The sequence below is a fragment of the Schistocerca nitens genome, chromosome 5, assembly GCF_023898315.1.
Source record: "Schistocerca nitens isolate TAMUIC-IGC-003100 chromosome 5, iqSchNite1.1, whole genome shotgun sequence".
In the NCBI taxonomy this organism is placed as follows: Eukaryota; Metazoa; Arthropoda; class Insecta; order Orthoptera; family Acrididae; genus Schistocerca; species Schistocerca nitens.
This window is the reverse complement of record NC_064618.1, coordinates 846,272,671-846,285,138: the sequence shown is the minus strand read 5'-3', so window position 1 is coordinate 846,285,138 and position 12,468 is coordinate 846,272,671. Positions and strand designations below refer to the sequence as shown.

General features: G+C 35.8%; 1 protein-coding gene across 1 annotated transcript in view; it reads left to right on the top strand.

Annotated features, from left to right (window-relative positions):
- The window catches only part of LOC126260899 (mortality factor 4-like protein 1), a 138,140-nt gene extending 126,008 nt beyond the window's left edge, over positions 1 to 12,132 (top strand). Inside the window, exons 10-11 of the mRNA XM_049958352.1 lie at positions 4,958 to 5,042; positions 11,390 to 12,132. Coding sequence (XP_049814309.1) covers positions 4,958 to 5,042; positions 11,390 to 11,474 — 170 coding nt within the window. The 3' untranslated portion in view covers positions 11,475 to 12,132. The remainder of the gene's footprint in view (positions 1 to 4,957; positions 5,043 to 11,389) is intronic.
- The last annotated feature ends 336 nt before the right edge of the window (positions 12,133 to 12,468 follow it).

Sequence of the window (12,468 nt, the reverse complement as noted above, 5' to 3'; positions counted from 1 at the left end):
TTTCACAAAGTGCAGTTGCTTGTGTTTAATTTAGTTAACATGGATTTTTTCATGTGATATTTTTTTCCTGGTGGTTTTTTACATGAATTTTCCCTCAGCTTTGTAAAAATATGGTGAACCTGTTACACTGATCCACATTCAGGTGAAACTGATTGTGCATATTGATATGGGATATTATCAACAAGTTTGTATTTGTTTATATTATTTCTGAGGGGTGTTGCTCTTGTACTCTGAGCAAACTTAATTGGATACAAGGGGTTACTGATTCCCTTCAGTATGTAATTATACCAGAAAACAAATTCACATGTGTGTGCGACTTTCCTTTAGTAAATTATTTTCTACAAGCAGTCAAACTCATTTCTTCTTTTTCAAAGAATTTAAATTCTCATCTCATTTTAAATTCTGGCGTATTGTTGAAAGAGTTCAGCACTCATGTGATTGCGCAAATTATTTACAATATCAGTTTATCAACTTGATACCACTGTTGGTACCTACTGATTGACTAAATACAGAGTGATTGTAAGTAAAGTTCAAGTTCCAAAAAAAACGATCCATTGTTCAAAATGAAAGCTGTAAATAAATGAAGCATTGCTCAGAATTATGCAAAATTTGAATTGAATGTTATTGAAGAAGGGGGAAACTTTACAGAAACAAAAAAATTCAACGAATAATTTCCCACTGGACAGCGCTGTAAACATCATAATGTTAATGAGTTCATTTGCAGAGGACAGATAAAACACAATGCAATGGCTATAGCATGAGTTGCACACTAAACCAATCGTACTGTGCAATATGCATGACCACACAAGTTTGGCATACAACAGCTGTGGCCTTGTCATTTACGTAAACCCATCCTCCACAGCAAGATTGTATCACATTGGATGGGAAAAATAGATTTTTAATTGTCCTGAGACCGGAAGACTGTGTAAAAAGTAACAATGGGTTTACAGTTGTCATGAGACTGGTGCGAGAACTGTTCAACGTTCACTGTTTTCTGCCAGAAGTTAGAATCGAGAAATGGCGTGTTCCACAATGACCAGAATTTCTCAGAGGTCATGTCAAGAATGTGTTGCACAATGTGTGGTTTCAGTACAAGTATGTTAGTAATCAGAGCACTGAACGTGACATTTTTCAGATAACACCCACAGCCAGAAGTCGCACAGATTAAGATAAGATGATATTGATAGCCAGGCTGTTAGGAAGTTATGGCTGAGAATCCTAACATTACCAAAATGCCTCTGCAGCAGGTGCTACTTTACAAGCTGTTCATTGTGCAGAAGAGTGCCATCTTGCATAAAAATAATCCTACCCACATATGCACATTGTTGGAGGATTGGAATGATGTTGGTGCGAAAAAGACACTTAATAGTATCTACCAGTGATGGTGCAGATAACAGCACCCACAGCACCCGTCTCTTTGGAGGTGAGGGGGTGGGGAGTGGGAAGGACCCTACAGTGAACAATGTTGTCAAGTCACAGACATGTCCAGAGTTGGGGCAGTTCCCCTTGCACTGCTTATTTGCATACCGCTGCTCGATTCCTCAAGCAGTGCTGTGGGCACATCTTCTACTGATGTTGGATCTGTTGTTTTCCTCCCTCTGCCACATTGCACTTCAAAAGAACCTGTCTTTTCAAATTACATAATCATTTTCTCCAGGCCAATGGCAGACATAAGAGCAACCCCTTTTTTCATACCCTTGAGCATCCGGAACATCTGGAGAGCTAACAGTGCACAGTCACTGTTCTCATAAAAGAGAATTATCAGCAGTGCACGATCCTGCATTACAGTCATGACAAGCATCTCAAATGCAAACTGAGGAACAGCTGTGTACCCCATGTCATTTATTTTGCATATTCTGCCAATATAGTGCCATCTACCAGTAAAATTTTCGTTACATTTTTTTTTGCTTCCGTAACATGTCCCCCATCTTTGATAATAGTCCGTTCAAGTTTGATGTTATTCTGAGTTGTAGTTATTTTTTTACAGCATTTTGAAACTGAGACTTCGGTTATAATCAGTTTGTACATAATCAACTTTACATAATTAGCTTTTTTACAAGGTAGTAATTCAGTTAATAATAATAATAATAATAATAATAATAATAATCTACACTGATTGTTATGACAAATGGGTTTCCATCCTCTCACAGATGATGGTTATCATATAAATCTTAGTGATTTCCAACCTAGCTGAAGTTGCCGCATGTGTAAAGATCCAGCCCTGTCACGTTGCCCTCGCACTCCACGTGAAACAGCTCTAGGATCATTGGTGACATGAATTACCTTATAACACTAACAAACATAAATAATAAACATACTATGTCTCCAGGAAAGTGTAATTCCATCAAATTGATAAATCACCTACACCTGAGGTACAGGCAAGATTTCCCCCTGGGGTGCTGTTCCAGTGTTGGAGAGCCTTAGCAATACTGATTATTTAAGGAGGAGAAAATCAAGATGGACTGAGGTGTGAATTGGAGTTTGTGTTAGGGAGGGTATTGGACTAGGATAGTTGGTGGTGGAGCTGTGTTAGCCACAATGCCAACTGAGGTGTAGTGGATAACATACACTATGTGATCAAATGTTTCCGGACACCCCCAAAAACGTACGTTTTTCATATTAGATGCATTGTGCTGCCACCTACTGCCAGGTACTCAATATCAGTGACCTCAGTAGTCACTAGACATCGTGAGAGAGCAGAATGGGGCGCTCCGCAGAACTCACGCACTTTGAACGTGGTCAGGTGATTGTGTGTCACTTGTTATACGGCTGTATGCAAGATTTCTACACTCCTAAACCTCCATAGGTCCACTGTTTCCCAATGTGATAGTGAAACGGAAACATGAAGGGGCATGTACAGCACAAAAGCGTACAGGTGACCTCGTCTGTTAACTGACAGAGACCACAGACAGTTGAAGAGGATTGTAATGTGTAATAGGCAGACATCTATCCAGACCATCATTCAGGAATTCCAAACTGCAACAGGATCCACTGCAAGTACTATGACAGTTAGGCGGGAGGTGAATAAACTTGGATTTCACGGTCGAGCAGCTGCTCATAAGCCACACATCATGCCGGTAAATGCCAAACGACGCCACGCTTGGTGTAAGGAGCGTAAACATTGGATGATTGGACAGTGGAAAAACGTTATGTGGAGTGACGAATCATGGTACACAATGTGGCGATCCAATGGCAGCGTGTGGATATGGAGAATGGCTGGTGAACATCATCTGCTAACGTGTGTAGTGACAACAGTAAGATTCGGAGGGGGTGGTGTTATGGTGTGGTCATGTTTTTCATGGAGGGGTCTTGCACCCATTGTTGTTTTGCATGGCACTATCACAGCACAGGCCTACATTGATGTTTTAAGCGCCTTCTTGCTTCCCACTGTTGAAGAGCAATTTGGGGACGGCGACTGCTCTTTCAACACGATCGAACACCTGTTCATAATGCACAGCCTGTGGCGGAGTGTGTAGGCAACAATAACATCCCTGTAATGGACTGGCCTGCACGGAATCCCGACCTGAATCCTACAGAACACATTTGGGATGTTTTGGAATGCCGACTTCATGCCAGGTCTCACTGACTGACATTGATACCTCTCTTCAGTGTAGCACTCCATGAAGAATGGGCTGCCATTCCCCAAGAAAGCTTCCAGCACCTTATTGAACATATGCCTGCAAGAGTGGAAGCTATAATCAAGGCTAAGGGTGGGCCAACACCATATTGAATTCTAAGCTATTTTGAGCGACGTGTCTGGATACTTCTGATCACATAGTGTCTCTGTCTAGTAAGCAGGAGACTCGGGTTCAAGTCCCTGCCTTGGCACAAATTTTAATTCATTACATCAGCTTTATCCTTATTGAGTTGATAGGATTGACAACAGTGCATTAATTACAATTGTTATATGATGAATTGTCTTCCCTGTTAGTGCTCGGGTATAAGATTGCAGTGTCAGGTACAGTTTGTCATTATATTACATGTATTGCACATGGCGTCTGCTGCTGTGAGAGGTCTGCCACCTCACATCATCTAAACAAAAAATTGAGAGTTTTCGTTCTACTGCTGCTATTTTAACCACACAAATACAACAATAAAAATTTATTGTGTGTTACTTTTCAACCCTTCCTTATATATTTTTTAAATGTTATATTTCCATTTTTAATTTCTTGCTTTTTATTATTTCCTTTCGATTGTTTTTCCCCTCCATGGTGCACAGACATTATTCAGAGCCATGATTTCATTGCATTTTATGATTTGTTCTCCAGTTCTTCCACCTATCATCAAAGACATTTCTCATGTATGGATACACATAATTTCTGTGAAACAGTTATTGTGTTTTGCTCTCAATGAAATATAATTATGTTACAAAGGTTTCTGTAATCTAAAATGATGCAGTTGTATGCTACACCTCCCTCCAGTCACCAGTAGTAAAAATAAGTCCATAAGATAACAGATAACTTGTTATTGAACCATCATAAATTGATACTGCTGAAAATATGATTCTAAAGTCATGGGGAAAAACATTGCTTTCGTTGCAATTATCACTAAGCATGAAAAGGTATATGTAGTCCATTTTTCCTAGTATTCTCCACATACATATGGTACAGAACAGAAGTACATTGCAAGTTGTGGTATTGCTGGAAACTGAAATTGTGAACTTTGTTGCCTATGACAGAAAGAAACTGTTCATTTAAATTTTGTATCAACTTCTAACATGAACAGAATATTGTAGAAATTTTTTCCCCCAAGTCCATCCCTGTTCTGATATTTTCAATCTAAAAGAGGAATGTTTTGTGTGTCTCTTTAAAGATGAAGAGATGTTCTCCTAAGTTTGCTCTCCTCTGTAACATGAGTGGCACTCTGTCATCCAAATAATTAATGACACTTTTTTTTGAATATCCCATTGTTGTAATTGTTGTTACTTGTGAAAAATATATAATTTTTTATTTTTTAGTTCGCCTTGGAAGTGTGCTGGCATACACACCACTAGATGACAAGAGTATTGCACTGTTAACAGCGTACATCAATGATTTTCTCAGGTAAAACGTATTTTAATAAGCTTATTAATTGAAGTACTGTAGTATCATATTTTTCACGTGGTCTGTGTGGTGTTACCGAAGAAATGACAGTTAACAAAAATATTAGTGAATAACTGTGATTCCTAGTAAATCATTTTGAAAAAATATAATGCATGTGGTTTTAAGAATGACAGTGAGTCACTGTTGTTTAGTTTCTTTGTTTTCAGCAATGCTTTCTTGTCACAATCAGCATTTGCCGATGGCATATGTCATATTAGAGACATTTACTAAATATTGTGTCAGCCACGAAAGCCTCATCAATTTTGTATTGTGTCAGAAGTTAAAGAACTGTACGTATATATAAAATGTAAGCAAAAGGCACACTATAGTGACACCGTCATAAATGTCAATAGTTATAGTTGAAAGAAGTACGTTGTTATGTAGTATGAATAACAAAGAAGGTCAGGAAGATGATCATAGACTGATAACTGAAAATTAAAAATGATTAATGTTCTGTAAAACATAGTAGTGTTGAATATGGGCACACAACTGTGGTGGCAATATTGGCAAATAATAGTTTCAGCTGTTGTCAACTCTGGGAAACCTGTAAGATTTTTGCTGTATTCTCCTTGTCTGTTGTAGTAGTTGTCGGGTTGATGTGGAATAGTTATTCACATCTTAATCTCACTGACAAACAATATAGTTTGTGAATATGTTGCTGTCAGACAATAAATGTGAAGATTTAAAATGCAATTCTCAGTCAGTCCTCAGATTTTTTTCTGTTTCTCATCACTTCTTTCATTTCTAGCGATGATTTGTGTATCAGAAATGCTCAGTTACACTGTGATTTGTATTATGTGTTAAACTGAGCTTCCCCCCCCCCCCCTTCCAATTACTGAATGGTGAAGTCTGTTTCAAAGATTGGACAGAGGTTCATACCTAGAAAGATGCTGCATTGTTGAAATCAGCTATCGCGTTTGACAGCTCGACCTTTTTAGCAGGAACAGAAACAGTTGTAACCAGTAATTGGATGGTAAGTGTATTGTCTTCATGAAAACAGAATATCAATCTCAGTTAAAATATCAGACTGACCCGTGGGACATCGTGATCTTCACCTGCTTGCAGGTCACTGAGTAATATTGTTACACTGGAAACAAATAATGAAATTTCATTTCTTTAAATGTTATATGTTGGATGTGCTTTTGTTGGTTTCTACTGAGACCTCTACACACAATATAAACTGTGATCATAATCATTAATTAATCAGCATCTATAATTTTTCAAGCTAGAATTATTGTACCAGAACTTTGGAAAACAGAATTAAGCATTTCTGACTATTGTTTGCTGCCTTCAGTTACAGTCCCTGTCTTGTCTGAGAGTGGAAACATGAGCCACTACAGAGTTTTTTCAGAGATCTTTTGATAATAATCTGTTGTTGTAGTCGTTGAAGGCTTCATGTAATCCTCCTGATAGCCAAGTCTATTTCATTTCAGCATGTCTCTGTGTATAAATACCCAAAGTGTGGTGGTTTGGGTATCCAGCCTTGACTTGTGTACTGTCATTGACTACTGTAGAATAAATGGTGTGTAGAGAAACATAATTTGGCATGTTCGGCTGTCAGTTAGTGCAGTAGAATACTGCCATGACATACAGGAGTAACATCTAATATGATAAATTACTCAGGAGGACCATTTTCCTTCACATGAGAAGGTATCCTACAAGAAGTTGAGCAGTTCAGTCTGTCTTTTGTGTCCATTCACGGTTTAGGTCACTAGGCCTTTGTTTTCGAAAAAAAATTGAGATCAACAGTCATCACATTTTTAGTACTTTAACTGTGTTCAATAGGAGAGCTGGTGCAACAGTTAGAGTCTATGCTTACCAACCTGGACAATGTGGACTCTAATCCTTGCTCGTACTTTCTTTTTATATTTCATAAGTATTTAATAAAACTGAAGACGAACTTTGTTTTGTGCAATAATTACTGGTTAACTGTAATGCATGTCATTACTTTCACCTTTCAGGTAGTTGATTACCTTAAATAATTATACACATACACAACTTCATGAATTCAGTACAAGTTTCTTTTTCAGTGAATGTAAGGCAGAAAAAATCCCACGTGTCAAAGTGTTTTTATTTAGTGCACATTGTGTAGAGTGTTTAGATGTTTTATGGCATTTATTTCCCATGAAATGTCAGGACCAAGTTCAGAAAGAAACCATCTGAACAATAATATGAACTGAATGTGTTAGGATTACGAACTCTGCAACATAAGGAAAGCGAATGACTCAACAATTTCATTGTTATCAGTCACTGTTTATTACCACAAGAAATTTTGAAGGTTTAACTCTCCATCATCAAGTTGTAACTATGTGGATTAAAATGGCATGTATGCGTTGTGTAATGAGCTTGGAATAACCTGTGGGACTGTCTCCAGTTGGCACAGGAATCTTTCCTTGACAATGATGCATCACATATAACACTGCACTTTGTCAATGATGGTGTATGTGATGTGATGAATCATGACAAGAAAAGGAGCCCTTGACTTCCGTAGAGACGACGCCACAGGTTATTCCAAAGTCATAGCACAACACATGCGCCATGCGTATAATTCCACCTGATGATACAGGTTTAACCCTTCAAAATGTCTTGTGACAGTAAACAAACACTAACTGGTAACAGTAAACTTGTTGTTTCATTCGATATTAGTAACAGTCGTGGTAAAGTATAAACAAAAATGTTCACGAACATAAGGAAACCACAGACTGAGTAATCAGCTTTTGACAATTTTGCCATTCTGCTAGATTGTAATGGAGTTAATTTATTATTACTATATTATTATTATTTCAAAAGTCAGAGTAATTTCATATGGGCTTGCTAACAATAAGTGTTGCCACCAGTTTTATAATACTTGCTACCACATGTGATGCTCATTGACTTACAGTCTAAAAACTTTTCACTTCTGTTGTTGAAAATTAAGTGCGTGTCATCAGAATAGAGTGATATTTTCCTTGTGGTCTGTGTTGTCTCTTACAGCAAGAAAGAAAAATAAACGAACTGTTGCAATTTAACATAGAATCAAATTTCTGTCCCTTGACAAAGAAAGCCTGCATTTTCAACATTCAGTTACAGTGATAACCAAAAACAATGTTGTTAAGGAACTTGATAGTGTACAAATAGCTAATAACACACACACACACACACACACACACACACACACACACACACCCTTTGTGTCCTTCAGAAAAGTTTTTCTCTCTTCACAGGAAAGGTCTATAACACAGACAGGACCAGTTTTTCATAGTATTTCAAGTAATTATTCCTCTTCCACATATATGAAAAAAAATTGCATGTTGCATTTCATTTGCACCAGTCTTCGACACTGGTATTGATTCTCACTGCCACTTTTTGTGCTGTCAGGTATATAGGTGTAAATAACAAAAGATGTTGGAGGTTTGTATTGTGGCAAAATAAAAGAAAATCTCAGATGGAACGTGCAGCTATTAAGGAGAGAGTCTTGGGTGATAAAATATAATAAATTAAACAAAATTATAAGACCCCTTGCTTTTCTCCTTAATTCACTTCATTTTCTTTAGCATTTGGAATTCTATTGAGAAATGTATGTATCTATCATTATGCTCATCCCAGTATCCTTGAGTTGTGTGCAGCTAGTCAATGGTCGTGGATCAACAAGTGTCCTTGGAATCTTCCGCAGTGGCATGCTTCAACACAATGTTCTCGATTTACAAGCCATGTCATTTTGAATTATTTTTTTAAATAAATCAATACAACCTCTCAGTGCTTTTGTTTCCCAGTAATGTACACATCTGAAGGGGTTACAATAGTCATTAGGGTGGAAAGTGACTACATGTTCCCACAGAAAAATTTCTTATTTAATTAGTCAAAATTTATTATGATGCTTAGACATCATCATCACTTTGAACCTTGATTTGCTGATTCAAACCCTTTTTACTCTTGGTGAAGCTTGATTTGGCACTTAGTTTCTGGATCATAAGTGAAAAACCAAGATCCATCCCATGTAATGACTTTTTCCAGGAAATTAGGATAATTTTCAGTGGTTTTCAAAATGGCAGTAAAAACAATGTCACGAGCTTCTTTTTCTTTACTTGTGAGAATTTTCAGCACAAGTTTTGCTTACACTTTTCTCATGTTCAATTGATTACGTAAAATTTGCCTTACACGTTCTTCTCAATTCCAACAGTCTCAGCAATCAGTCCAATACTCAAGAACAGTCAGATCAAATCATATTACCTACTTTTTCAATATTTTCATCCATTTTTTATACTGAAGGGTGTCCGAGGTGTGTTTCATCTTCAACATCTTCTCGGCCATCTTACAAACCATTTAAAAAATTGCGGACATGACAAACAAGTCTTCACCATACACTTATGTCAGTAAGAGATTGGTTTCAGTAGCAGTTTTTCCAAGTTTCATGTGAAACTTTGCAACAATTTCTTGCTCTATTATTACACTTATAATTTTTCTGGCAAAACAAAACATCTGTTCTTAACACAAATGATGACTATGGCCACACTGATTTGTCATTAGACACCAGAGATGTGACATTTGATTGAGAAGGCTTCATGCTTCACAGCTATTGGTCATTCATCTTTGGCACATCCATTCCTACTCTCTGACGAAACCAGTCAGTGACATCTTGTATATTAAGTGATCTAGACAGTTTTATTCACAAAAAAATTTACAGGTATAGTTTAATTATGCAGCTGATGTTTATGCAACACAGTGAATTTCTGTAAATATTTCTACACTTCTGAGAACTTTATGACGTCTACCATACTGTATGAATGCATATGATTTATTTACTGGTGCGTTAATATAATTACTTATATATTTGCACCTGGAGTGGACGTAAGTAAGGGCAATGCATAACAGAGTATTTTTATTGTACTTATCTTGTAATTTGCCTGAGTCGGGTAGCTGGTGATTCCTTCTAATTAAAACTCCAGTTCATACAATTTGCAGTGGTTTATTTGTTGACGATAACATTTTTCCAAAGTCATTGCAGAATACATCAAACTTCACATATAGTCTCTTTGACAATCCAGCAGCTGACAGACTGACTTACTGACCGAAAAGACTTGACTACAAAGTGAACCCCTAGGCGAACTGACGCTGCATTGCCGCGTTTGCTTATATTTATATTCCAAACAATGAGTGTTCATTACTTCAATTATAACACCATCGTGAAATTAATAGTTACAATTAAAAGTTACAAATATACAAAAGGTTGACAATCAGATGACTTGCAGCATAAAACATTAGTTCATTAAAGATGAGCTTTATGTTAGAAATTGTACAATTTAAGATTGAAAATTAAATGTGACTTTTTTACAATATTACGTTTCATTAATTTAATAAATACAAATCAATTATAGATAGGGAAATATTGCTAACATTTACGTAATATATACACAAGTTGTTTAACCTCTTTAATGGCTCATAACTTTGAAATATGAATCCAAATATAAGTAATGGAGTTAATTACATGTGCTAACAATGATCAGTTAATTATTTTAGTAATGGTATTAATTCTGTTTTACAAATTTGGGTTTGAAATTACGTGAATTTAAATTTGGTTCTTGCTTTTTGATCGATTTACAATTACGTTTTCCAAACTGAACTTTCAAAATCTAATTGCAGTTAATTAAGAAAGTAATAATGATGCTGAAATTTATAACTACTTCTAATCAAATGAATTACATACTGATTATTATAGTCCTGAGTAAATGTTGATGGTTCATAGTGATTATTACGTCTCATATTTACATATTATTTAATTATTCATAAATTTTGTTTAAATATCATTCATAAATTTTGTTTAAATATCATTCATAAATTTTGTTTAAATATCATTCATAGTATTATATAGTACAAGCTGCCATAGTGGCATGATTTTTATTCTTTGTGTAACAGAAAGTACCGATACCCAGCTACAAATTCCGGGTATCGAATAAATATTTCTCCTATTTACATGTTCATCAAGGTATAATGACTGTTGTGGTGTCAATAAAGTGTATTTGCAGGGTATGTAACTTGTATGTAGTTTGCAGATGTTAATCTGTTCCTTACTTTTCCCATATGAGAAGGCTATTGCAATGTGTGTGTGGATTTTTTCATAAAAATATTAGATGAGATCTTCTCAAACAGGCAGATGACGTAACTTTATTGCAACTTGGGCCACAGTTTTTTACAGAATTACATCGGTTAATCAATATAGAATGGACGGTGAATTGCACATTTTTATTATTTTATTAATAATTTGTAGTGTAAACCACATACAATATCCAAAAGAGACAACAAAATTAATTACCAGATTTTGCTTGTTTCAGATTCTTACATAAAAATTACTCATCACTACAAGCTGTACAGGATTACCACATTGCAGCACCTGAGTATCACAGGAAAGCTGTGTGATTGCCTCTCATAAGTATTTTTTATTCTTTCTTGCGTGTTTATAAGTGTTAGCTTGTAGTTTGTCACAGTATTTAGAGTTTAAGACTGACTGTGCATTCTGCTAAAGCAATTTTTGTAAACACTGTATCCAAATAACAATCACATTGTATTTGGGGGTCTGTATTTCTCATGGTTTAATAAGTTGACTGCCAAAAAACAGTTTGAGACCTTGTATGTGTTAAAATAGTGGAAACAGTTGTATTGATACCACCACATTGCACAAGGATGTATCTGAACATCCAGTAGAATAAGAAAATTCCAATATTTGTTTAATAGAGATTTACAATGATCTGAATTCTCATTAATATATTTGCCATTTCAGTAATCTGATTGCAGTTGTATTGTACACTCTCATGCATATTTGTGGATGCTTCGTTATTCATTGTGTTTCTGTTGAGTATGTTTTATGAGAACATATTCAATTGGTCTTTTGATTGTGTATATGTATTCTGATTGCAAAATGTACATGTTACAGCAGAGAAATTGTAACTCCTTTTGCAGTTGCTGTTTAGAAGTTACAAATATATATATATTGTCTGTGCTTACTTTCCACTAAAAATCGGTTTGAGACTGTTGTTTCTTTCTGGCTTTCATTATTTTGCAATAAAAGATGGACTTACAGAAAGCAAGGACTTTCTGGTGGAAAAAGTTGTGTGTTTTATTCCAAAAGTAAGTTACTAGTTAAAATAAAACCTTACTTTCTTCCTATCATATAAATTTTTAATATAAACAGTTTCATTCTGCCTTGTTTTCAGATAGATATGATTTTTAGTCACATTTGTCAGGGATTGTAAGCAACAATGATTAAATTTTTATACATCCCAAAGTCTGATTGAACAGAAGAAATTCACATTTTTATGAATTTGTGGTTCATAGTGGAATTGCGCCTCAGTCAAAAATGATAGGCCACTGTTACAAATTCTGATACTTACACAAGATAGAATCATTTGTAAAT